Raw genomic sequence first — 26665 nt, 5'->3', positions numbered from 1 at the left:
AAAAAGATAACTACTTTTAATAAAGTTATATAAATCCTTATTTAAAAAGAAATAAAAATAAAATTTAATATTTTATAAACTAATATTATTAAAGCTAAAATAGGTAAATAACTTATACAAAAAAAAAAAATAAAAAAAATAATAAAAAATCTTTCTTTAAGAAATCTTGTTCCCCCTGCAAATATTATAATAAAATTAATTATTTAAAAAATTAATATTAGTAAACTTATTTAAAAAAATATAAGAAATACAAAGTAAAACGTAAAGTTAAAAAAAAATTAAAAGATAAGATTAATACCGCTATCTCTATATTAAAAGATAATAACTTTATCTATATAATTAAATTTATAGAGAACTATAATCTTATTATAAAAAATATTAAAATCTTTTTTTAATTTAATTTAAATACCTAAATTATTAATTCTAGAATAATAGATTATTTTATTATAGATTCTAATAATTTTATTAGCGAAATTATAAAACTTTATTAATATAATATTTAAACTACTATAGATTATATTATATATTTAATTTTTAAAGGAAACGTTAAATTATTTTTTAAATTATCTTTTAATAAATATTATTTAATATTAATAGACGTATTATATATATCTAAAGTTAAGATTAATCTACTCGGTATTATAAAGATAATATATAAAAAATTAAATATTAATTTCTTATTTAAAGAAATTATTTTTACTTATCTTAAGAAAAATATCGTTATTAAATATAAAGATTTATTATAGAATCAATTTATTTTATATACTATAGCTAAAGAGATTAAATATATTAACTCTATTAAAGAAAATACTATAAAACTAATTTAAAAAATTAGATTTACTAAATTAATATAATATAATAAACGCAGTAATAAAATCAAAGATATTATATCTATTAAACTAATTATAAATATTATAAAACAACAGCTTTAAGTTAAAAGAGATAAATATACGTTTTAGATCTAAACTATCAAAATACTTAATAAAAACTAAGTTAATTTTATCACTTAGTATCACCGCCTTATATATTTATCAATTAAAAATATTATACGCTTATCTAAAATAACTAAAAATATCAATATTAAAAATCTATCAATTCCAAAATATATTTATATACCGTACAAACTGGCTAACATAACTAAATATATTAATAAATAATCTATATTACTAATTATAAAGCGTGAACAGCGAGTCTTCATCGATATAAGAGAAGATTAAAATAATATTAAATCTAGATTTAAATATAGAAAAATCTATTAGCTTCTTTTTATTAATTAATATAACCACTTTATAACTATATATTTCCTAAAGTATAAATAGAAAATAAATAAAATAATTAAAAAGTTTAAAGTAATTAAACACAATATAGAATATAATATTAAATTATTCTATTTTAATAATACTCATAAATTCATAAGCAACGATCTCAAAATATAGTCTAAAAAAAAAGAAATTAGCTAGAAAGTAACTACGCCGTATATATATAAATAGAATAGTATAATTAAGTGTCTTAGTTATATAATTATAACTAAAGTATATACAGTTCTTATAAATAAACTATAGATATAAAAGGATCTATAAATAGAAATTATAAAATTAATCGTTTTTTATTAAAAACGTCTCGCCAATTAAAAATATAATTATTACTCTATTTAAAATACGTTATAGTAAATAACTTAATTTAAAGTTATTTAAAATTATTAGATTACTCTACTAAATTACTATTTTAACTAAATTATAATTATTTAAAAATATTATAAAGTTTAATCTATAAGCTATATAAGCTATATTCCTTAGCTATATAAGTCTTAACAAGTAATATATTATTTATATTCCTAAAATAAACTATATAAAACAAGTATAGGATATTATAATTAATAAAAAATTAAATTCTAAATTTTTCAGTAACCTAGATAATAATTATAATAAATAGATAAAATCTCTACCTATCATACCTTCGATCTAAAATCTAAATAAAATAGAAAGCGAATTTAAATCTAATATATTTAATAATAAGTTAATTGGTTTAATTAACCAGCGGTTTTAGATACTTAACTAGCTAATTATTAAATAATTTCTAACCCTAGTAATTTATACTAATTATAATATTAAAACAGTATATTAACCAAAGAATTATATATTTAATTTTATTAATAAAATATCTAAATAATAGTAATAAACTATAATTAAATTAATATAATTCATTTTTATCTATATTATTAATAAAAAGAAAGATTATTCTAATTTTATCAAACTATCTTTTTTTAAAAAGATAATTATATTACTGGAAGCGTTTAGATAGTAATAAACTATAAGAGAAAAATATAATAATTATATTAAACGTAATATATAGAAACTTATTAAACTCTTAAAAAAATATATAATTATAAAAGGATATTAAATATTTAAAATAAAAATTAATATTAATAATAAGATTTATCGCTATAAAACGCGATAGATAGTAAAAAACTTTTCTTAAACTTTTAAAATTAATTTTTTTATAATTTTCTTATCTATAGCAAAAGCTACTATTATATACCTATTCTTTATCTATATCGTATAATTTAATTACAAATATATATAAGTAAATACAAAGCTCGCTTTTTTATAAAAAAAGTTTTTAAATAAAAAGATAATCTATGTTCAGTAGCCTATAAATTTTAATAATAAATTAAATTAGATCTATAAGTTAAATCTATCTTTTTACAGTCTTAAGTAATTTATAAAATTATAATATTTTAAATTTTACAATTAACTCATAACAATTAGTCTTTATCCTATAAAAATAGATAAATACCTATTTACAAATCGTTACAGTATAATACTAATTATATATATAAATAATATTATAATAACTAGCCTTAATATCTATATTAAAAAAGTAAAATTGTAATTTAGTAATTTATTTAATATAATAAATATTAATATAACCAATTATTATCTCGGGATAAAGATTATATAAGATAAAGAGAACTTTACGTTAAAATTAATATAAAATACGTATATAAAGTATATAATAGCTACTTTTAATCCCAATTTACGCAAGACTTTATCTATTTCAATAGTAATAGATACTAAAATTATTAAGACTAATATAAAGATTAATTTATAGATTAAACAATACTATTAAACCTTGCTTAGATTATTAATATATTTAATATTATAAACTAGATCTAAAATAGCATTTACAATTAGGAAATTATTAAGATATATATATTATTCTATAAATAATTTACTAAATTATATACTATAGTTAATCTATTTCTTATAATTTACTTTTAATAATAGAATTCTTTTTAAATCTATTAATATCGATAATAATTTATTCGTATATTTCGATAAAGCTTTCGACTATATTAATATCGATTATATAAGATATCTTAATATATAGAAATTAATTACTAAATATATTTTTATATTAATTAGTAGCTTAATTTTATAATTATCTAAGCTTTAATTTATAGTAAATTTATCTATATATAAAACCAAGTATACCGCCGTATTTACAGTAAATAAAGAAATAAAATAGATTATTAGTATTCTAGAAAAAATAGGTTTTGGAAATATAAAATTAATAATTTTATATACTAATTCTATACTAGCTATATAATTTACTTAAAACGCGCAGTTCTATATCTATTCCAAATATATTAAAATCTCGATACACTAGATTTATAAAGCTATTTATAATAATAATATTGATCTATAATATATATCTACAAAGGCAAATCCTATAGATCTATTAATTAAGTTAATTACCAAGGCACAATTTAAGCAGTTAACTACTAAGATCGGAATCTGCTAACGGATTCAAAATATCATAGATATTAAAGATATTACCTATTTAGAAAATTTCCAAGGTCTTAATCACGCCGTTAAGGGGGTGTGTAGTTACCTAGAAGCTCTTTGTTAAAACAAAGGCTCTTTGTCTGCAACCACGTGATTTAAGCCAGTATAAAAGGCCTCCTTTGTCTATAGAATCATTGAGAATTCAAGAATCTTACCTTTGATTAAGGAACTCGTATTCTTCATTTATCTACACTCATCATCCATAGCCTCCAAAATATATTCCTTCTCCAATCATGAGATACAACTACCCGTAGCTGTAACGATAAACGAGATCAAAGTCATAACCATCGTTCAGCTAAGCACAAAAGCTTTCACTGTATACGTTCCTAGACGCGATCATAACCGTCGAGTTTGAGCGTGAGACTCCCTTGAACATATAATGAATTTACCTCATTGAGTAGCAGGGGAATGGCACATAAAGGTCGACTCAAATTTCTAAACTATAATCAATTTTAACAAACGAGTCTGCTTTACATCATGAATGCGAAATAGCTCTCGATCCACATCACGGCCTCGATACCCGCCGCCAGTTCCCATGTATCCATATCTCCAATGTATCCATCTGGCCGCACAATCACTATACCTACCTGCTCTCCCTGCAATGGCCCACACCATTTCTCTGTGCAGCTAGGTGTGTCGACATCGTCTAGATATAAGGTCCAGCGAGTATCATGCAGTACCTTAGGCAAGTCTGCAATTTCGAACTCGGACTTGGACGACTGAGTCACCATCGCATATGTGAAGGCACTGGACACGGAGATATATCGTTGTAGCTGCATGAAAGTTTCGAACGGGGCTGCTCGTTGGGGTTGAACTGCATATGACTGATCTGCTCGTGAGGATATCTTTCCCATCGTAGTCGCATTGTCAAGTCCCGCACACACGATCCTCAGCCACTCCAGTGCCTTGCGAACATCTGGGATAAAGAAGTATATTCGGAACTGGCTCAACAGCGGAATATCAAGCTGGATATCAACCGGATTGGCGTCAATGTACCGAGTCACCTTTGCGGGAAGCTGGAGAGTGCCGGGTCTCATGGGGGTTGATCTGGCAGTCCTGCCCCGGCTCAGTAGGCCCTGCGCATATTCCGCACCCACGCCAGAGATAAAGCGAATATTCTCGTCGAAGTTCTTGGCAAGGGCGGCCTCCCCTTGTGAGAACGCTTTGCAATGCTCTGCATCGAAGTTTATAAGATCGTACGCAATCTTCTGTCGTTCCTCTTCGTAAGTGGCTAGAAGTGATGGTTGGGCCAAACCACGGATAACAAGATTCAGCTTCCATGCGAGATTGAAACTGTCATGCATGCTTGTATTCGCTCCTTGTGCTGCCAGAGCCGAGTGGCAGTGTCCAGCCTGTTGTGTATTAACGGGAAGGGAAACATGCGGGATCCAGGGTGAGATCAGTGTCATACATCACCGGCAATGAATATCCGCGCCTCGGAGTCCATAAAACGCTTCGCGACGCGTTGGCCCACAACGTAATTGCCGAACCATTCCACTGTCTTCCACTCAAGACGGAAGGGATGCATCGCATCTCTGGCTCGTTGCATGACATACTCGGGTGTAGCCTTGGATCTATCGACCCGTTCGCCGTCGGTCTCGCTTAGCTGCACGTATAATCGAGTCATGTTGCGTTCGCGAGGGATCCAAAGAATAGACCCGGCCAGGTCGGAACGCACCGCAACCTTGCTCCACAGGTCGGGAAAGTCGGTATCGATGACACCTACTCCTTAGCTTTATACCGCATAAAATCCAGGTGAACTCACCATCCAGCACACCCCACGAGGCGTTGGTCACCTCCCCCTCCAATTGCGCAGCTGGGATACACTCTCGAACTTTTGATCGAGCACCGTCACAGCCTACTACGTAGTCGGCGCGGATTGTCTTGACCGTCTTGCTCGCCAAGTCCTCATATGCGACATCCAGCTGCCCTGTGCCTGCCACTTGTGAGCAGGAGGCAAACCGGCTATTTCTCATGATAAAGACACCTCGCGCCTCCATATCATCGATCAAGACCTCCTCAACCATGCCCTGGTGTGCAAGAAGGATATAGGGATCGGATGCGCCGACGAGATTCTCGGGGTAATGGGTTTGACGTCCTGTCCGGTGGAGCGGTTCATCTGTTGTGGATTGCTGGGATGTATCAGCCACAGTCGAAGGGCATTGACACGATACTGGCATACCCAGAAGGAAATATCATAAACACGGGCTCCATTTCTCAACAAGGGGTCGGCGAGTCGCATCTGCTTGAATGTCTCGATAGTCTTGGGCTGCATGCCATCCGCCTTACCGGTGGACGTCTTGTCCGGACGATCATCCAAGATTTTCACATTAATGCCGAATCGAACGAGATTGCATCTGCGAAACTGTGAGTTGCCATAGCATGGTTGTTTGGAGCAGACCTACGCGAGCATCAACCCGGACGGTCCCGCACCGACCACCACGACCGTGGCTGAAGTATCAACAGGGCCCCTGCAACTATATCCTTCGTTGTCTATGCTCGGTGCCATGTTTGTGAATCTTTTGTTTTCAGGGAACTACAGCCGACTCAACAAGTGCGCCTCAAGATGGACCTCATATATTATAGAAGATTGGAGATTGAATGCGGAGTAAGAGCCGACCCCCACTCTTGCCCTATCTCCGCTACTACCATCGAGTGACTCCCCCATCCACGATGATATCCTGCCCCGTCATGTACGCACTGGCATCGCTAGCTAAGAATGTACACGCCCCCATGATATCCTCAGGCTCAGCGATCCGGCCATTCATGGCTTCTGACTCCCAACTTTGCGCAAGATGGGGGAACTGTCAATGAAGTCAGTGTGGGACAGCACCGCAGTTGAGATTGTGGGAAACCTACAGCCGCTGTCATCTCCGTTCGCACATACCCAGGAGAAATCGAGTTCACTCGGATGGCCTGTCATGGTCAGTTGGAGTTCGAGAGGCACGGTCCAATACTCACGTATTCTGCCAGCTCCTTTGCGATGGCAGGGCACATAGATCGAACAGCTCCTTTGGTTCCGCAGTATGCGCTGCATAGCTGGCTTCGCACAGCAATGTGGCTGGCCATGCTAGCCACAAGAATGATGCTCCCATGCTTTGTTCCGTTCGCGATCATTTGTTTTGCTGCCAGCTGAGCAGTAAAGTATAGTCCAAGCACATTAATCGAGACGAGATCATGGTGGTCTTTGTAGGTAAACTCCAGAAAAGGGAGATGGCGGTTGATCCCAGCGCATGGGACACAAATATCGAGAGCATTGTCGAAGTCCTTCTGAAACTGCATGAATCCACCTTCAAGCGACTCCTGCGACGCAACATCGACTCTATTTGAGTCAGCCTTAGCATGTATGATATGGGCGGTCGCAAACCTGTAATACGCTGTGCGAACAGAATATTCCTTCTCAATCGTATAGAATGCAGCGTCCGGATCGACCACATCGAAGATGGCTATATTCGCCCCGGCTTCGGCCAGTCCACGCGCAAAAGCGAGTCCACAGCCTCGAGCGCCCCCCGTCACTAGCGCGGTTCGACCCTGGAGCGAAAACTGACCGGTCAGCTTAAGCATGGGTAGCCCAGAGGAAACACCTACTTTTGACATCATGGTAGATTTCGAAACCTGAACAGAAGCGTTAATGCTCTTCCACATCCCGTATTGCACGAGTTCATGGCTTTTAGCCCCTCAGATATAGCTGCACCCCTTGCAGTGTCGGATGTCGGCAGTTGGGTGGCCGGCGATAACCCCCATCTTTGATCCATGAACACTCAAGCGCAGACAGGCTATCATAAATACCCCCAATGCACAAGCGTGTCTCTGGATAGGATCCAAAACATACCCCACACGTCTGTCACCTGGTCCACTTTCGTTCACCATGGCTCCTCGCGTTCACATTAAGCAACAGCAAACCCGTTCGCAATCATGCCGACTTGACATTCTGATTGTCGGGGCTGGCCTGGCAGGACTTGGCTCCGCCATCAGTTGTGCCCTCGCCGGACACTCCGTTCATATTCTGGAAGCCGCCCATGAACTTAAAGAAGTCGGCGCTGGTATTCAGGTTCTTCCGAATAGCTCGCGCGTTCTCCAGCATTGGGGCCTGGAGAAGGCGTTGGCCCCGCATATGACGGTTCCAAGTGTCTGTAATTTTCTTGGGTGGAAGGGTAACAAGATCTCCTACTTGGACTTTCATGAATCTGAAAGCAATTACCCTGGGACATGGTATCGGGACTTTCACCGTGCTGATCTCCAGCGGTGTCTGGTTGACAGAGCTCTCGAGCTTGGGGTGCAAATGACCTGCAATGCACGCATCAGAACCGTCCATGTAAGCGACGATGGGGTCACAGCAACCGCCATCGCAGCGGATGGTAGGCACTGGAAAGGAGATCTAGTGATCGGGGCCGACGGCGTGTTTGGAAAGCTGACGGAGGAGCTGCTTGGGCGCAGCGATCCACCGGTCAAAACGGGGGATCTCGCATATCGTCTATTATTATCCACGGAAGAGATGCGAAAAGACCCGGAACTGGCACCTTTTGTGAACAATCCACAGGTCAATTATTGGCTGGGTCCAGATGCTCATGCTGGTTTGTCACCTTCGATAGTTCTGTTTGATCCAGCTAACTATAGCAGTGAATTACGTGCTTCGCGGCGGCGATCTATTCAACATGGTCTTGCTTGTCCCAGACGATATCCCGGAGGATTCCCTCGCATCCACGATCGAAGGCAATGTGGAGGAGATGTGCGCCTTGTTTGAAGGTTGGGATCCCCGGTAGGTAACTGCGACAGGTTCTGTACGGTTCATCACGCAACTAATAAGAGTAGTATCCAAAAGCTACTTAAGCTCTGCCAGTCGGTGCAGAAATGGAGGCTGTGCATTCGCTTTGGCGAATTCGATTGGTCTCATCCATCTGGTTCATGGATTGTGTTGGGCGATGCTGTGCATGCGACCTTGCCGTATCTAGCTTCAGGGTATGATCCGACGGTTACTGTCTCTACTGTGGAGTTAACTAGAATCTCTTAGGGCTGGTATGGCCTTTGAAGACGGTGCCGTTCTCGGTGAATGCTTATCTCGTCTCCCCGACTGTACCGATATCGCGAAGACGTCGCACGAGTTCCTGGATGCCAAAAGGCACGCCCTGTCCGTGTTCCAACAGTGTCGCAAGGAACGTACGGCGATGGTAGTGGATCGAGGAAACATTCAGCAATATTTATACCACCTGCACGATGGCCCTGAACAGCAGGAACGGGATCGCAAGATGCAGATGACACCCACGCCTGAAGGCGAGGCTTTGGCTTGGAGAGATCCCGGGTTGGCTCCAAAACTATTGGGATATGATCATATTGCGGATGTGAGTTACTCGCGTGGTGGTCTCTGAGCACAGCTAACAGTGATCAGGTGGATCGCCATTGGGGTGTTCGACAAGAGAGTGACAAGGTGGAGTCTCGACTATAGCTACAAGGTGTACCGTGGATTTGGAGGTCAAACTGTGGTTAAACAGTCAATGTGTGTAGAACGGACCCCCACTGCCCCCATCTTTGATATAGGATAGTTTATCAGTCTCCCCATTCTTGAGACCCTCTCCATTCCAGTAATTCAAGTAAATCCCCGCTCGGTCCATGCCGTATATAGGTGTCCCAAGGAACTTCGCGACGATGACAATCTGTGAATATACTTTCCTCTAGACCACGATAATACGCAAGTCTCTCCGAAAGATGTGGCAATTCTTGGGCTTTTCATCCAAGAAACCTGCGAATGACCCTCCACGAGGGCTTCCAGCATCATGGTATCGCTCTGAGGCGATGTACCAGCTGGAACGCCGAGCTATCTTCTCCAAGCGCTGGATTCTCCTCACTCATTCAAGCCGATTCAGCCAACAAGGCGACTTCCTCTCCTTCACCGTTGCAAACTTCTCATTCTTTCTGGTCCGAGATCGCGACGGCCATATCAATGGTTTCCACAACATCTGCCGGCACCGCGCATTCCCGGTCGTTCAAAGCCGTTCAGGATCGACCTCCATTCTGAGCTGCAAGTACCACGGGTGGTCCTACGGACTCAAGGGAAATCTAGCCAAGGCACCGCGCTTCGAAACGGTTCCAGAATTCGACAAAAGCCAGCATGGGTTGCTTCCCGTCCATGTTCACATCGACAAGGCCGGCTTCGTTTGGGTGAATCTGCAAGCGGGCTCGCCGGATGTCAGATGGGAGGACGACTTCCGGAACATCGACGAGCAACCACGGATGCAAGATTTCAATTTTGCCGGGGAATACACATTCGATCACGAGTGGGAAATGGATTTGGACGCCAACTGGAAGGGAGTGATTGAGAATTACAACGAGTGTTATCATTGTGCCACTTCTCATCCGCTCATCAGTGGGGTGTCGGATCTGCCTCGATATCGCGTGGAGCCCACGGCGGGATACATGGAGCATCACATCTTCAACAAGGAACAGATCGACGCCCAGTTTAAACGGGCCATTACTTATTTCTTCCCAACCACCTCGGTCACCGTCACGTAAGTAACGCCTATCGGCCTTGGCCATACATCGCTGACCAAGAAGTGAAAAATTCTTCTATATCCAACGTATGATCCCGATTTCTGCAACCAAGAGCAAGATTGAGAACGAAGTATATCGTCATCAAGACGCGACGGACAAGGAATTCGATGACATCAACGCCTTTTATCGACAGGTGCTGGACGAGGATAAGGAGTTGTGTGTCGGCGCACAGCACAATCTGGGTGGTGGAGTCTTTGTCAACGGCGAGCTTCACCCGGACAAGGAACAGGTACGCCATCCAGTATTATACCAGGCAATTCTTCTCTGACGGGCGAGGCCAGGGACCGATCTTTTTCCAGAAGAGGGTGAGGGAGATGCTCAAGGAGCACCGAAAGAAGGAAGACCAACAAGGCGGACACGAAATATGGCCTGCCCTTCCGAAACAACCTGAAAGCTGGACCGAGAAGCAGGCTGATGAAGAGCGATTCTGTTCACAATTAGAGGCCGCCGCCTGCACGAACCAAGCGGAGCTGACATGGTGATTCGAGGGACTTGGACGACTGGGCGGTATGTTAGGCGGTGCCCATCATGCGTTTCTGTAGCGTGCCCAACTTTCTTTCCATGCAACTCGGACTTTTTCCCCCTTTGTTTCCTTTTTTTTTTTTTTTTTGTCCTTCTTCTTCTTTACCTGCGGTGGAACCAGCTTTCAAAGTGAAGGTCTTGCGATGGGCAAGTTGCGAGCCAGAAACATGATCAGCATTCTCTGACCAGCGATTGTGAATGTGAGCCAGTGAATATATTTACATACAACTTTCACAACTTTGTCAATTCAACCACACTACGACATCGAGCAATATCATACAGAACCACTGATTCTACTATGTGCCATAAGAGCTCAGTAGATTGTCTTGGGGATGACCGCAAAACTAAATACTTCCAGTCTGACAACCCATTTTATGATACATGATCTGGGAAACCGACTAGTCCTAAGTATACTCTTCTAATTTCCTTACCTCATCTTACCCATGAGTTCAAAGGAATACTCAAATTCCCAAGGTTCTTCTCATTTCGAGTTTATTGATTTTTGATGGTTGAAGGATGGCGCTACCACTACAGGAACTGGTCTCAGTGTCGCAGGATGAGACATCACCACTGCTACGGGAAGAAACATCACTACGCAAAGAAGAGACATTATCCACACAGTAATATGTGACCATTGTGAGTGTAGCTGCAAAAGGTCTGGTCGAGAGAAATATTCCCGTCGTGGAGTATGGGGAGCAGATACAGTGGCGCTACGGAGACCCTGTGGTCCTTCTGGTAAGCTTCAAAGAGCTTTTGTGGCATTGACTAGTCGGCCCGTTGAGTATTCTTAACGTCTTAAATTCCAGCGTGTGGAGTGGGCAGTTCCCGATGAACTGCTCTCGCTTGCATCAGAAATCTTATCAAACCCGGGCTTCCCTTGTGTGCCCGTGTCCACAGGAGCCACTGCTTGGTACGGCGCATGGGATCGAGCTTGCATTATCCATGATCTGGGAGGGGAGTGTCCAGTATATCTCTATGCGCTGCCATTTGTCGGCCTTGAGCTTCAGGACACTTCCAAAGTCACATCCACCTTTAACCGCACGCTCGAGATCTTGACGCCCAAACCCAATAGATATATGGTGTCGTTGCTTTGTCATCTTCTCAACCACCCGCTTGGCGATAGTTTTAGATATCGAGTAACCGATGATCTAATGTCTTTTATATGCTTTTACATTTTGCGTCAAAAGCCGCTGGATACGAAGCATGGGGGATGCGAGGACGATGAGAGCGAAGAAGATTACCAAAACCGAGTCGGAGAAGCATTGAAGGAAACAAAAACTAGGGATTGGGGCCCTTGTGGAATGGACTATTTGAGCACTTCTGAAACTGTTCTCCGAGACTGTCGATCGGTTGACCAGTTAACTCGTTGCTGATGAGAAAGAATATCTCCAGATGTCTGCATCAGTTCTCCGAAACCATCGATCTATTTATTGGCTGAGAGGACCCAGGTACGCACTAAAAGAATATCAAGAAACATAATATGTTGATGGAATCTTCGTATTGCTATTGACCGGGTATTGAATCCGTCGTGGCTAGAGCGAAGTTCTGTTACATTATATTTCCATCAAAGAGAAACCTCCGACGATTCCCTGAAGCATATTGTAATTCCACTCTATTATCACCTCTGCTCTCCTCTCTGCTACCCGTTACCTCCCTCCTCGACACCTCTCGGCAGGTCATTCGCAGTGATGTGGCGAAGAGAAACCCGTATTTTGCGTCAGGCAACTTCAACTGTCTGCCTTCTCCTGCATGAAGAAGCTTAACTAGGATGAGCTTATCATACACTCCCGTAAACATAAGTTTGCTGCTGGGGATCATCGTGAAGCGGGCGTTGGCCTGGAGAAGTATGCTGCAGGCCTCGCTTGGGTCCGAAGCCACGCTGATATCAAGGTCCTGAGTCAGATTAGCTTCATAGATTATGTTAATCCGATACAGGGAATATAGACCTCAGCTATTCTCTATCCTCTAATAAGAGACGTCGCATATCCGCCTACGAACCCATGGTGAATGTTGGCGCGAGTGATAGAGACTGTTGTTTTCTTGACAGCTGCATCGAGGAAGCGGAGAGGTTCATCTTCCCGGACTGCATCCATAGCCCGAGCTATTCAAGTGAGAGAAAAGTGAGAAAAGAGATGTCTCGAAGAGTATTTCTTGGGTTCACTGAGGAGAAGAAAAGAGGATGAAAGAGAGAGGGGGTAGGGAGTTTACAAGGATAGGCAGAGGGAATAAATAACAACGGTATAGTCGGTGAAGGAACTACCCAGGGATGACGATGAATTGCACATACTAGTATTGATGAGCTTCACCGTAAAGATGAATATCTTGATGTAGTCTTGTAGCCCTATTGGGAGATAGAATGCTGTGAATTCTCCACACCTCTTGGGTATTAGGGCCATTCTCTAGGGGATTAGTAGCTGGGTGGGTCACTGACCACGTTCACCCTAAATAGCCCCGCCTCGGTTTGACCAGCCGGCGTGTTTTTCCTCTTATCATTCAAACTTCTTGCCAGATGAAATACTCACTAGCAGTGAATAAGAAGCCTAGCCTTGGACTTCATTTACCACGATGAGCGTCCGTGGAGCAGCTGGTAAACGCCCGGTTTCTCCTCCTGATCCTATTCTTATCTCTAATCCGGTACCCCCCGTACGGTCTTTTCCTCTGCAGTCTTTTGGTCCAGGGGCAGCAACCGATTTCCAACCACAACCGATACAAGAGATAGACGAGAAGGCAAAAGGAAATCCGATAGCCTATTATGGTATAGAGATAGTCTATCCTGATGTATCTGCGAGTCTCAGCCTTTCACTTCAACCAACCCGGCAGCTTCTTGAGGAAGTACAGAGATGGGAGGCAATTAGCTAGCAAAACAACAGCGATGAGAAAACCAATTATAATCCAACTTGGGGATTCTATGTCTTTATTACTTCATATTCCGAGACATGTCTTGCCAAAATTCCGAAAGCAATGGAGAACTGGATCCGCGCTGTGGAGGGCACTCTTAAATATGCGTGTCGTGTAGTGTATGCTGACGAGGCCTTAAAGAGATTCAAACTTGATGTGATTCTGGATGAATCGATTGTCGCCGATGCATCTGAAGATTGGGCAAGAGAGGAATTCCACTCACTTATCCGAGGTCTGGATCTCTACGATCCACAAGAGGAGCCCCTTGGTCTTGCAGACCGTAGTGAGAGTGATTTTATGGTGCCACCTGCCCGCAATCTTGCTTGTTTTATTCTAGACGAGGATGATATTTCTATGTTGGCTGAACTCAAGTTCTCAGAGGATGCAAAACAGGACTTTGGGGTATTTGGGGGAAAAAACCTTCGATTAATAGATGGCATGTGGCGGCGACCTCAATTCAGCGACAGGCCATGTCGTGGCGTTCGGTATTGCCCCATCAATTCTCTGGGTCGCATCTACCAAACTATCACGTTTGATCCGAATGTCTTAGAGGATGGTTTGAATACTTGATGAGGGTATGTGCATGTATCTAGAGGAACAGCAATGTTGAAACCTCTGAATTTTACCCTGGTTAAGCTATAATCAACTTAGGGGCAAAAGTATGACAACACTGGCTACTTCGGTGAAAAGTTCAACTCTCCAAAGCTCGATTCTCTTAACCATTTCAAATAATATCGATCTATAAATTAATTCTATGGGCTCCCCATATTAATACTTTGTATACCAACCACGTGCCATATGTACAGCCCGAAGTCTGCGTGGCATAGAGCAAATAAGCCGATGTATAACCTCCTGCGGTATAGCCCACCAAGCAGCTCGAATATTCTCCCTAAATCGTCACCAGTCATTTTTAATTTGCCGCCTAGACGGATCACTGGATCGAGCGGTAAAAGGACCTTCTCATATCGCTCGCTGCCATACCCCACGAGCACAGATTGCGAAGACACCGACCTTCGGTATGAGAACTGCTACGATGCCACTGACCTCGGAGACTGCACCGATGGTACCTGATATGATACAGGTGCTGCTGGCACTGGTGACATTGGAGAGGCAACTACACACAATTAAAGTCGATTTCGTAGGACTGGCGTAGACGATGGAGTTATATGCTCCATAGGCAGGTTGGTCTCATGATATGTTTTGGTGTGTCTATAGGATCTGAAAGACTAGTAGAGTTGGTTATCCTGTTTCGGCATTCTATATCGAGGCACTTGAAAGCGGTCGACTATGAATCCATAGGCCAGGAAATATATTCCAGCAGGGCAACACGCGTCCACCCACCGCGCGTGGAATGTATGGAAAGGCATGGTATTCATGTGCTGGGATTAGCGAGCCCATTCGCCCGATCTGAAACCGATTCAACCTGCGAGGAGGCTGTTAAAATTGAAGTTTTCTAGATTATATACAAACAAAATGCATATACAATGTGCTATTTACGCTGGGGATTCATTCACCGTGCTTGTGGCCCGATACACATGCAGGCATCGGTGTGCGGTGCCCGGATTTCGGTGGCCGTACTCCTACAAATTGGGCGTTCGCACGTCAAGGCCGAGAAAGTCAGCCAGTTTCATTAGGTGGTTCCCTTTGGATCCAGTGAGATACTCATATTCTGGATATGAAGTGAATTCTTGTGCAGGTTCCACCGTACTTTTCCAAGTTAAATTTAATCCTATATCCTGGACCCCTCCCTTCGATTGAATGAACTGACCTCTATCAGAAGAAATTGGGTATGTAGATATAGATCTAATCCACAACCTACAAATCAACATATCGAGCCATGTCCAGACAGCCTTCGCAGTCTATCAACCATGTATCGTGAAAGAAAACCCGAGCTGTTTCGCTACAATGGCCACAACCTCGCCCGGCGCAACCCTTCCCTTCGCCTGCACAGTGGCTGAGTGAGTATGTGGAAGAGATTGGATCTCCAACCACGACAAAATCCAAAGAAAATGGGCAACGCCACTAACATTGCCTTGGGTCTCGCTATCCAAGATACCTGCAAAACAGCTCCCCAGCCGTATCTCCTGTACTTGGTGACGGGAACCTTCCTTGCGCTCATGCCAACCGAATTTGTAGTTCATTGCTCTTCGTCGACTCCGGGATACGAGAACATTCGCGACCAGACAAGTGGAGATCGTTCCAAAACAGAGCGACAACATCACCAGGCTCTCCTGGGTTAGCCTGGCAGACCTTCATAAAGAAGGAGAAACGTCTCTTCTTAGCTGCTCGATCCCACCTGATCGAACTTATTCCATCCCGGAAGACAGTTTGCGCCCTGAGCACATCGGCCCGGGTATGGTCAAGAAGGGCATTCTCACCGAAGCCTCATTGTCGCAGTTCTTTCGATCAGCGCTCAGATCAGTACTCTCTGCCCCTGGCCCATAGCGGCATGTTGCGAGATCAGAGATTGTGTATGTGCATAGAGCCATCGCGGACGAAGCCCGTTCCGTGACCGTCGGCTTTAAGGTCGTCATCTCCGCCCCGACACGCCTCAGGCACCGACAATGGCGGCCTGGGCGGCGGGCTTGCGATGAAGTCCACCAATGAGACGCAATGTCGGCGCCTACGGAACGCCGTTTCGCCGACGTTTTTCTTTGTGTGCGGTCCACGTGTGGGCCGGAACGTCTCAACCCGGGATTCAAAGCATAACCAGTATCAGGTTCCAAGGTGGGAAAGGACACAACAGAAAGCTCGGATTTTGGTACTCATAATGAACTCTTCCCGGTTTCTCATTCGAACAGGTCGAGTCTTTCTCGCGCTCGATGGCCTACGACCACGAATACCCCCCTGAAGTACGCCTCTCACGGTCTCACCTTTGCGTACTCATACTTCATTGTATCGTAGGCGGATAGAAATCATCAACAACCGCTGGTCGAGGCGTCGTCTCCTATTCTGCGTCCAAAGTGGGTGCTCAACTCCACCATTTACACCTCCCATATGAAGTTACCTGACTGACTAGTGGTCTAGGATGTCGTCCAAGCCCGAGGTGGCTCCGGATGTCGACCCGGTGACGCAGATCGACACCCATCGCGTTCACGAGGATGATAGCTTTTCCGACACATCCTCATCGTTGTCCTCGGATGAGGATCAGGAGCGACAGTCACTGTCTCGCATAGCGTCCAGCCGACTAGGTCAAGTGCTCTCGGCCACGGATGCGAAACAGGACCCCCAGCTCGATCCCAACAGCCCTTCATTCGATCACCGTCGTTGGGCCCAGTACGTTCTGAGGCGAATGCACCAGTGCGGCATTGAGCCACCACAGCAAGGCGTCGTCTTCAAGGACCTTCAAGTCTCGGGGTCTGGATCGGCGCTCCAGTACCAGGAGACGGTTCTCTCCACCTTCGGCATCCCCTTCCGCACGGCCTCTAGAGCGCTTGCAGGACAAAAACGGATCCCTCGCCGTCAGATCTTGCGTGGCTTTGATGGTCTCCTCGAGGGTGGCGAACTCTTACTCGTGTTGGGTCGACCAGGCAGTGGATGTTCGACTCTCCTGAAGACGATTTGTGGTCGCATGGGCGGACTGACCCTAGAGCCGGAAAGCACAATCCACTACAACGGGGTGGGCTATGAGGATATGATTAAACACCATCGGGGAGATATTGCCTACAACAAGGAGGTTGACGAGCATTTCCCACACCTCACCGTGGGCCAGACCCTCTCCTTTGCGGCACATGCCCGTGCGCCTCGACGACGGATCGAAGGTGTGACTCGCATGCAGTTCGCGGATACCATGACCAAGGTGGTGATGTCGGTGTACGGCCTCTCGCACACGGTCCACACCAAGGTGGGAGATAACTTCGTCCGGGGAGTCAGTGGGGGTGAACGCAAACGGGTCAGTATAGCCGAGATGTTTCTATCGAACTGTCGGATAGGTGCTTGGGACAACAGTACCAGAGGCCTTGATGCCGCATCCGCCCTCAAATTTGTGAGAGCGTTGCGCCTGTCCGCTGACATGAGTAACTCCTGCCATGCTGTGGCCGCCTACCAGTCTTCCCAGTCAATGTACGACCTCTTTGAAAAGGTCGTGGTCCTGTACGAGGGGTATGAGATCTACTTTGGGCCGTGTGACGCGGCGGTGGAATATTTCCAGCGGATGGGCTGGGAACGACCGGAGAAGCAGGTGAGCCCGGACTTCTTGACCGCCATCACCAACCCCGTGGAACGAAGGGCCCGGCCGGGCATGGAGGCCAAAGTGCCGCGAAGTGCGAAGGAATTCTCGGACTATTGGAAGCGCAGCCCAGAATATCAGAAGCTTCGCACGGAAATTGCCCAATATGTGCAAGAACACGGCCCAAATGGTGAAGGCGCCCAAGTCCTGCGGCAGGTCCACGAAGAAAAGCAAGCCCGCCATACGCGAACGAACAGCCCATACCTCCTGTCGATTCCGATGCAAATCCGCCTCTGTATTCGGCGGGCCTATCAGCGTCTACGCAATGATCTGCCAACTGCGATGTCGACAGTTATTGTCCAGACCATCCTAGCCCTGATTATTGGCTCCGTCTTCTACAATTCCCCTGATTCTAGCAATGGATTCTTTCAGAAAGGTGCTGTCCTCTATTTCTCGGTGCTTATGAATGCGTTGATCACCATTGGAGAGATTATGCAACTCTATGCCCAGCGCCCCATCGTGGAAAAACAGGCGGCCTATGCGTTTGTGCATCCATTCACTGAAGCCTTAGCGAGTGCCCTGGTAGATCTGCCAATCAAAGTTATTCGCTGTTCGATGTTCAGTATTATCCTCTACTTCTTAGCCAACCTCCGCAGGGAACCATCTCAGTTCTTCATCTTTTACCTACTTCTGATATGCACCATTCTCACCATGTCGGGAATGTTCCGCAGTCTGGCGTCTTTGACGCAGACCGTGGGACAGGCCATGGCGCTTGCCGGTATCCTAGTTCTATGTATTGTCGTCTACACCGGATTCACGCTGCCACAACCTGATATGCATCCGTGGTTCTCCTGGATACGCTGGATCAACCCTGTTTTCTATGCATTTGAAGGCCTTGTTTCCAATGAATTCCATGGCCGGAATTTCGAATGCGCTTCTTACATTCCTTCTTATGGTACAGGGACATCCTTTATTTGCTCGGTCGTCGGTGCAGTTGCCGGTGAACGGTTTGTTTCAGGCGACGCGTTCATTGAGCAGAACTACCAATATTCCTATTCACACCTGTGGCGAAACTTCGGCATCCTGATCGCGTTCCTGATCTTCTTCCACGTACTTTACCTCACTGCAACAGAGTTCATCTCGGCAGATAAGTCCACAGCGGAAGCATTAGTGTTTCGGCCGGGCCATGCTCCCAGCTACCTGCAAGACGGTGACGGTATTGAGGCGGAGAAGACAAGCCCTACGGCGGAGGTCAGGGCGGACGCAGATTCTATCCGCCTCCCGGAGCAGAAGGATATCCTGTCTTGGAAATCAGTTTGCTATGACATTCCCGTCAAGGACGGCACCCGGCGTCTGCTAGATGATGTGAATGGATGGGTCAAGCCGGGGACGCTGACAGCTTTGATGGGCGTTTCTGGTGCTGGAAAGACCACTCTGCTCGATGTTCTCGCCCAGCGAGTGTCGATTGGCGTTGTGACGGGAGATATCTTCGTGAATGGAAAGGGGTTAGCCGCGAACTTCCCCCGTCGAACTGGCTATGTTCAGCAGCAGGATCTCCATCTGGAGACCACTACGGTACGGGAGGCTCTCCGCTTCAGTGCTGTGCTTCGCCAACCTCGATCAGTCTCTCAACAGGAAAAGTATGACTATGTCGAGCAGGTGCTTCAAGTCTTGGGAATGGAGGATTATGCTGAGGCAGTGGTCGGTAGACTGGGTGAAGGGTTGAATGTAGAGCAGCGAAAGCTGTTAAGTATCGGCGTTGAGCTCGCTGCCAAGCCGACCCTTTTAGTCTTCCTCGACGAGCCCACCAGTGGTTTAGACTCTCAGAGCTCATGGACCATCTGCGCGTTTCTGAAGAAACTGACCAGTCAAGGCCAGGCAGTGTTGGCAACGATCCACCAGCCCAGTGCAATGTTGTTCCAAACCTTTGACCGCTTACTGTTCTTAGCGAAGGGGGGAAGGACAGTTTACTTCGGTGAGATTGGCAAGAACTCCCGCATCCTATTGAACTACTTCGAGCGAAACGGCGGTCGACTCTGCAAGGAAGATGAAAACCCGGCAGAGTACATCCTTGAAACGGTTTCCGGTGATGTGGACAACAACGCACCAGATTGGGTCAAAGTGTGGAACGAGAGCCCCGAGCATCAAGACGTACTCGCGGAGCTCGATCGATTGCATGCCACCAGAGAAAGCGATTCGGCACCTTCTGCCGATGATGCAGGAAGCGACGAGGAATTCGCTATGCCATTAAGCAGTCAGCTCTATCATGTTCTTCGCCGTGTGTTTCAGCAATATTTCAGGCAACCGGAGTATATTTTCTCCAAGTTCATTTTGGGCATTGTCTCTGGTCTTTTCATCGGATTTTCCTTCTGGAAAACTGACAGTACACAGCAGGGCTTCCAGAATTCCCTTTTCAGTATTTTCCTGTTATGTACGATCTTCAACACATTGGTCAACCAGATCATGCCGAAGTTCGTTGCCCAGCGTGCCCTCTATGAAGTGCGTGAGCGGCCGTCCCGAGTGTACTCCTGGAAGGTCTTCATTCTTTCTCAAATGATTGTCGAAGTGCCCTTCCAGTTTGGACTCGGCGTTTGCTCCTGGGCCTCATTCTACTGGGCTGTTTTTGGTGCGGACCAAGACTCCGAGCGCCGTGCTCTGATCATGCTGTTTATTGTGCAGTTCTTCATCTATAGTGCGAGCATGGCCCAATTCGTTGTATGCGCGGTCGGAGAACCCGCATTGGCCTCCATGATTGCTACACTGATGTTTGGTCTGTCGTTCGTGTTCAGTGGTGTTATGCAGCCACCCCCTGCCCTCCCGGGATTCTGGATCTTCATGTACCGCGTGTCCCCATTTACGTACTACATTGGAGGCATTGGAAGCACGGCTCTGCATGACCGTCCTGTGCATTGCAGCTCGACAGAACTCGGTGTTTTTGATCCCCCTGACGGCCAAACCTGTGGTGACTATATGAGCAAATATCTCGATTTAGCGGGCGGCCAGTTGTATAACAAGAACGCAACGTCCGGCTGCGAGTACTGTGCCATGGATTCTGCGGACCAGTACCTGGCCCAGCGGTGGATCTACTGGGAGGATCGCTGGAGAAACTACGGCATTTTCTGGGCGTACTTTGTGTTTAACATCATTGGGGCGATCACGCTCTACTATCTCTTTAGGGTACGGAAGATTAGCCTGAAGAAATCTTGAGGCCGCCACCATACCCCTTACTCTTTTCCCTTATCACTGTGCATTTCAGGCGCCAATATACACTATGTAGTGTTCCCTCAAGCCGCGGTCTGTGAGTTATTGTTCAGGCCAGGTCGAGCTTAGCATTTCTTATGCTCTGTAATAAATAATCATCAATAGAAGTCAAAAAGTCAGGATTAGTTTGTTATTGTGCTGTAAATACTCTCCAAAATGAATCACAACCCACCTACCTAGCAATATCATACATTCTAAGTCCGTTCAGATTTTCTTGGCCCAGGCTCCACCTTTTCCTTACATTGGGACTATAGTCAAGGCGATCTATTCGACCTGGGTGACGACATGACAGATCCAACGCTTGTCGCGCAGGCGCGAACAAAGCTCGAAATGGAACCCGACGCCGGAGTTTTTCCCTTCTGCTTCTTCCATGTTATCTCATGCGTCTAACAAAGACGGGTATTCTTCTGACCGCTGGGACACCAGCCGAGCGGCCTTCGTAGGAGACGACTAGAGGAGCTACCAAGATCTCACGGCTATCGTTAATTCAAACGCTATAGGTATCAACCAGAACGCCTAAGCTGCAATGATACGGTTAAGCATAAATATATTGTGATCTCACAAGACCATATACATATGAATTTTCAAATCACTGGTCTCGCGGTGGTTCAAAAGTCTCTTATTTCACTCAAGAATAGTTCATCGAATGTTTATCATGAATGATTGATGGAGAAAAAGCCGTTCTCGCAATAGCTGATAGCTGTTTTGGGGAGCACAGGGAATGGTCAGCATTTACATAATTAAGCACGCCAGTGCACCCTCCAAGCCCGGTAAAGGAGTTGGCAACGTATACTTTTTAAGTAGAAAGCTAAAACCCATATCGATGATCTTCAGTGGTAATCTATCTGCGAAATTTGAAACCTTTGTTGCGCGCAGAAACCCATATATAAAAGCATGTCATAAACACAATCTGCCAGTGTGACGACAGAGGTGCTTAGGGCCAGAGGCCTGTATAACCAGCCCGTCCCCCCCACTGCAGTTTTCTCGAACCCACGTAACGCCGCAAGCTGGTATGACTCTTGCCATCTTCGACACATCCTTGGCGCGACTACAGCCCATGTTCCCCCGAGAAACTGAGCATGTTGTCTATAGCCGACACTATACTCTAACGTCATTATAAACAGTATCATCCGCATGCATTCCAATGACTATCATAGTTGCTCGGGGCAAGTTCAGGCTGAAGAAGCATCAATAACACGTTGCGATGTCTGTACTTCTGGAGATAGACTTTTCAAGGCCGAGGCCAGTTCGTCCGCAGCTTGTAGGAGAGCATCGTCTGAAAGCGGCTGCAAGGCATCCAGAATGAATAGTACACGCGTGGTGTCGTCCGTCAGCGCCGTGCGTGGGCCCTGTCGCCAATTCCAGCGGCGGCACGTAATGCCAGCATTATCACACCAAATCGGCTCTCCGGGTGCGGCCAACTCAGTCTGGGGCTCACCCCCAGAGAAAGTCTGGAACGGCTCCTGACCGGTGGCGCGCACCAGGAATGGCGCTCCGTCGTACTTGTCAAGGTCTTCGCCGCCGAAGGGGATTTGATGCTTGACCGAAATTGCGTTGTATATGTCGGTTAACCGGTTGACCCGTGGTAAGCCAGTCGCTGCACGCCGTGTCAAGGCCTCTAAACTGTTGCGTGTTTTCTGGGGCTTGGCCCCAAAAGCCTTATACGCCTCCCGCCACGCCGCGATATGTGGAAGTTCCGTCACGGGTGATTTTGACAGCAATTCTTGGACTGTCGTTTCTGCTTCCTGCAGAAAGGCCTCGCTAGACTCATCGCTAGGCCCTGGAGGAATACCCTCTACCACCATCAAGAGGGCGCGGTAATCCGGACGCAGCTGGAAGATTTCCGGGGCGACACGCGCCGACTGCAGCAATTGCTGTGCGATTTGTGTGCTGCCCATGGCTAGTGGAGTCAGAGTGCTGAAGGAAGAATTCGCCAGTGGCCCGTATGAGAGACAGGGGTCCGGGTGGACAGAATCAGTGAGAAATAAGTTTAAGAAAGCAAGAGAAAGATGCGCTGGACATTTGCTTGACATGGTATAGTATTTATATAGGGCTTTCGAAGGAGTGGGTCAAGACCCACTCCCGTCAACTTCCTAAACAAGTAAGGCAACGGAAAGACTTCAAGATTTCACATCCTCTTTAAGTGGTGTATATGTGCAATCAGGTCATGCAAAGATTTTCCGTTCGTGGCAAATGTATTGTCACCCCTGCCGACTCGCCGGAGACACTTCACTTGGCTGGAGCGCCTACGCATTACCTTCAGAGCAGTCGTGTCAGTTCGTCGATAAAGTGGTACTGAGGACAGAAATGTCATGGCTCCCCCCTTGCCATAAAGCAGATGGTGCTCATCTGAACCAATTCAGCTGAGTTCATAACAACCAAGCCCAGAGCTGTTAGAAGGATTGCAAATGGTGTAAGCCGTTCATTGTGTCATTTCATGCTGGCTGATGTGACCCTCACAGACCGGACGGCATATGTATGCAATGTGGACTTGATATACCTGTCCGACTGGATAGTGTGGGCAATATTGAACTGGCTATGCAAATCATGCCAACGAAGTACTAGAGGGAGATTGTGCTCATAGTGTGATGGCTGCAGCTTACACTGGTTTGAGGTTAGAGGACAGAGCCAAGAGCATCGCAAGACAGCGATTTGGGAATCTGCAGGTGTCTAACCCCTTCCAGTGAGGCTTGTTCATCCTCTATCTCACCCACATGATACTCTGCACGCCGGGCTCTCTTGGGTAAATGCAAAAGTGGTGGGAGGTCGATTGGATGCTGTGGCTCATTACGATGATGGGCCTAGAGATGAAGTAACGTCCCATACCAAACGCGTACTGTACAATTAATTATCCATTTGTTCCTTTAGGGTACCAGCAAGCATGTGTCAGGTATGCACGTCTACGTCCATACCTCATTGGACACCCTGCAGCGAAGGCGCGGGGATTCCCACACATTGTCATCAGTGCTACGTTCACACACGAGGGTTGATTGACCCGCAATCAGGTTTGTGGAACCAGATTCATGCTCCTAGGGTATTCTAATCGGATCGCCTACGGATTGGCTTGCCAACTCTGACACGCAGGTAACACTGGGCTGAAGCTGCACTATTTCAGACGTACCTGGCGGTTGCCTAGTCCAAGGACGGTGCGTTATATAGACATCCGCCGACCTTCACCTCAACTCTTCCTCGCTAAATCAACATCACTTCCACGACATTTGACCCCTACTCATGATGTCTTCACAATCCTGGAGGGAAAGCTTCTCTCTCTTGAGGAGTGTGCTAAACCATCCTCTCTCTACGACACAGATTACCCCACTTGGCAACGCCTTCACTCCGCTCTTTTCCACGTCATCCGCGGTACTGGCGATGCTGATAAACAGAAAGACATCCTACTCAAGCTAGTGGGCAACGCTGGTCCGGGCGGAGACGATGTAGTAGCGTTGCAGAACCTAGCTGCGTTATACGAGGAAACGGGGGAGCACGATCAGGCAGAGAGGCTCGCGAAGGAGACTTTGCCATTGCTTCAAGAACATAGAGCTCTGGGACTGGATAGTCCCCAGTCTCTTGGGTCACTGCGTGTCTTGATCAAAGCTCTTTGGAAGCAGGGGAAGGTCGAGGAGGCGAAACAGGTGATACAAGAGGCGTGCGGTAGTGTTGACAGATTGGCAGAAGGGCAGTTCTCAGATTTCCAGCAAGAAGAGAGGGAAGCACTAGAGACAGTTGTCGCTGACTTGAAGAAGTAAACGATCGTTTGTTGATATTGTGTCGACTTGCACTCGATTGACCTTATGGACTTCGTGATGATAGCAGTTTCACATGAAAAGAAAACAGGATCATGGCATGAGTGAACATTATCTATACTACCTCTCTTCTATAGATCCTAAAACAAGAGCCCTGTCTAAATAACCCCCAACACTCCCCTCCATGCTTCGATGTGCTCCCAGCTACGACAAGTATACACCACGCCCCACCCTTGCAACGAACTCTTGCCCTTCTCTGGCTTCTCATCGGGCGGCTCCAAAGTCACGCCCCGAGCACATCACCGACTGTCTGATAATCCAGACAATGCTTAAGATGTTTATGCTCGAAGCCATGATCATCCGGTGTGCCCTGTCTAGGTCTCTCCCGACGCATGATAACAGGAAGAAGAGCTAGGTGTATAAACTTGAGGCAGTGAAGCTGGTGGCAGACGGAGACCATAAAGGTATTGTTCGTACCAGGAACAACAAGCGGCTGCGGATATTGGGATATGGGTATTTCAGAAGGCTCTGGGTAAATACTCGGCTGTATATTAGGTGGCTGAGACAGCATAAGGGCTGGTCGCATAAAAGCCAATCGCACACAAGCCGGCCACATAGAACTTGTTTGCACGTATAATACTAGGACCCTAGACGGAGCTTGATTCCAGAGACAAAGCTCGCCTTCGCCATTCTAATGACCGACGCGATTTCGTTTCACAGAAGAGTCAAATCTCCCGAGAAGGTCAACGCGAATGTCGTCGTCCGGTTTGCAGATAAAATTCCTTCGCCAAATCTCCAGAACATCGGGGTCAATAATCGACATGATAGGATTATTTTTAGGGCGAATCTTGGGTAGGATAGGAATGAAATGCCTCATGGTTTGCTTTCCCTACAGCTGTCCCCAGTTCCCATGACATGGGCGTTGTGTTGATGAAACACGCCATGGATAGTAATGAAATAGAACGTGTATTGATGATAGTAGTAGTAGTAATGGGTTATTATGATGGCCAGTGACCCAAGGGAGATTACCGCAGCTCAAGACGAGCCGACCATCCCATGTATGTACGAGTACCTGAACAATAAATTACAGCAGAGGCGTGTCAGAGGCGTCTGAAAGTTACGGAACTGACCACCGCTTGGCGCCAAGTCTCCTAGAATGGTGTAGTCACCTGCCGATTAAAGTTAGTCTCTATTTTGCCTTGAACGAGCTGATTCGTAAGTATCGGTAATACACAGGATTCAACCCTTGCGATCAACATCATTCTGAGACTCTCTTCTAACTTACATCGTACCTTCAAAATTTTCTAGAAATTGTTGAACAATGGTATGATAAGCTTTCCACCCTGACGTGTAACAGAAGTGCCGGATAACAAGAAGGAGTGTCTTTAATCGGTGGAGTGATAAGAATATGTACATGCCTGAGAGGCTACAGGACCTGTAAAAATATATCTGAGATATCGTCTACAACACATTCGGATGTCAACTCTTGAATTCCGAGTCCTTTCACTCTATCGTAAGAGGATCTACTATGAGATAAATGTACGTGGACCTCACTATGGCTCGCAGAGATGGGAACTTTTAGAATCTACTTCAAGGGTGAAAGGCTCTTGTTCTTATAGACGAATAACTGCCCACCATAACTCATTCACTTGACCGGAGAGACCCGTCAATTTGTGCTG

At 45.1% G+C, this 26665-nt stretch overlaps 7 protein-coding genes across 7 annotated transcripts; 5 read left to right on the top strand and 2 right to left on the bottom strand.

Moving 5' to 3' along the window:
- Nucleotides 1-4318: 4318 nt before the first annotated feature.
- BDV37DRAFT_269287 (FAD binding domain-containing protein) lies at nucleotides 4319-7445 on the bottom strand (the record flags this gene model as incomplete). The annotated part of the gene is made up of 9 exons (XM_032084343.1): nucleotides 4319-5200; nucleotides 5260-5570; nucleotides 5614-5980; nucleotides 6031-6205; nucleotides 6254-6341; nucleotides 6550-6652; nucleotides 6810-7170; nucleotides 7216-7363; nucleotides 7397-7445. The coding sequence occupies 9 exons, from the start codon at nucleotides 7443-7445 to the stop codon at nucleotides 4319-4321; spliced, it is 2484 nt and encodes an 827-aa protein (XP_031944844.1).
- A 242-nt stretch (nucleotides 7446-7687) lies between these two features.
- Nucleotides 7688-10941, top strand: BDV37DRAFT_290794 (uncharacterized protein). Its single transcript, XM_032088806.1, has 7 exons — nucleotides 7688-8422; nucleotides 8469-8607; nucleotides 8661-8807; nucleotides 8860-9187; nucleotides 9648-10351; nucleotides 10398-10623; nucleotides 10676-10941. Exons 1-7 carry the CDS (start codon nucleotides 7717-7719, stop codon nucleotides 10874-10876), a joined length of 2451 nt encoding a protein of 816 aa, XP_031944843.1. The 5' UTR covers nucleotides 7688-7716; the 3' UTR covers nucleotides 10877-10941.
- A 418-nt stretch (nucleotides 10942-11359) lies between these two features.
- Nucleotides 11360-12289, top strand: BDV37DRAFT_290791 (uncharacterized protein; the record flags this gene model as incomplete). Its single annotated transcript, XM_032088805.1, has 3 exons — nucleotides 11360-11390; nucleotides 11563-11651; nucleotides 11723-12289. The coding sequence occupies 3 exons, from the start codon at nucleotides 11360-11362 to the stop codon at nucleotides 12287-12289; spliced, it is 687 nt and encodes a 228-aa protein (XP_031944842.1).
- A 1588-nt stretch (nucleotides 12290-13877) lies between these two features.
- Nucleotides 13878-14384, top strand: BDV37DRAFT_280054 (uncharacterized protein; the record flags this gene model as incomplete). Its single annotated transcript, XM_032086475.1, has 1 exon — nucleotides 13878-14384. One exon carries the CDS (start codon nucleotides 13878-13880, stop codon nucleotides 14382-14384), a length of 507 nt encoding a protein of 168 aa, XP_031944841.1.
- Nucleotides 14385-16523: 2139 nt separating this feature from the next.
- Nucleotides 16524-21242, top strand: BDV37DRAFT_19329 (ABC-2 type transporter-domain-containing protein). Its single transcript, XM_032079709.1, has 2 exons — nucleotides 16524-16777; nucleotides 16842-21242. Exon 2 carries the CDS (start codon nucleotides 16843-16845, stop codon nucleotides 21187-21189), a length of 4347 nt encoding a protein of 1448 aa, XP_031944840.1. The 5' UTR covers nucleotides 16524-16777; nucleotide 16842; the 3' UTR covers nucleotides 21190-21242.
- An 862-nt stretch (nucleotides 21243-22104) lies between these two features.
- On the bottom strand, nucleotides 22105-23215 carry BDV37DRAFT_241080 (B3/B4 domain-containing protein). The gene has a single exon (XM_032081138.1). The coding sequence runs from the start codon at nucleotides 23139-23141 to the stop codon at nucleotides 22416-22418; it is 726 nt and encodes a 241-aa protein (XP_031944839.1). The 5' UTR covers nucleotides 23142-23215; the 3' UTR covers nucleotides 22105-22415.
- A 195-nt stretch (nucleotides 23216-23410) lies between these two features.
- On the top strand, nucleotides 23411-24989 carry BDV37DRAFT_280051 (tetratricopeptide repeat protein; the record flags this gene model as incomplete). The annotated part of the gene is made up of 2 exons (XM_032086474.1): nucleotides 23411-23519; nucleotides 24328-24989. The coding sequence occupies 2 exons, from the start codon at nucleotides 23411-23413 to the stop codon at nucleotides 24987-24989; spliced, it is 771 nt and encodes a 256-aa protein (XP_031944838.1).
- Between the last annotated feature and the right edge of the window lie 1676 nt (nucleotides 24990-26665).

This window comes from Aspergillus pseudonomiae (assembly GCF_009193645.1).
Source record: "Aspergillus pseudonomiae strain CBS 119388 unplaced genomic scaffold BDV37scaffold_11, whole genome shotgun sequence".
NCBI classification, from domain to species: domain Eukaryota; kingdom Fungi; phylum Ascomycota; class Eurotiomycetes; order Eurotiales; family Aspergillaceae; genus Aspergillus; species Aspergillus pseudonomiae.
The sequence above is the reverse complement of the archived record's forward strand: the minus strand, read 5'-3'. Positions and strand labels throughout refer to the sequence as shown.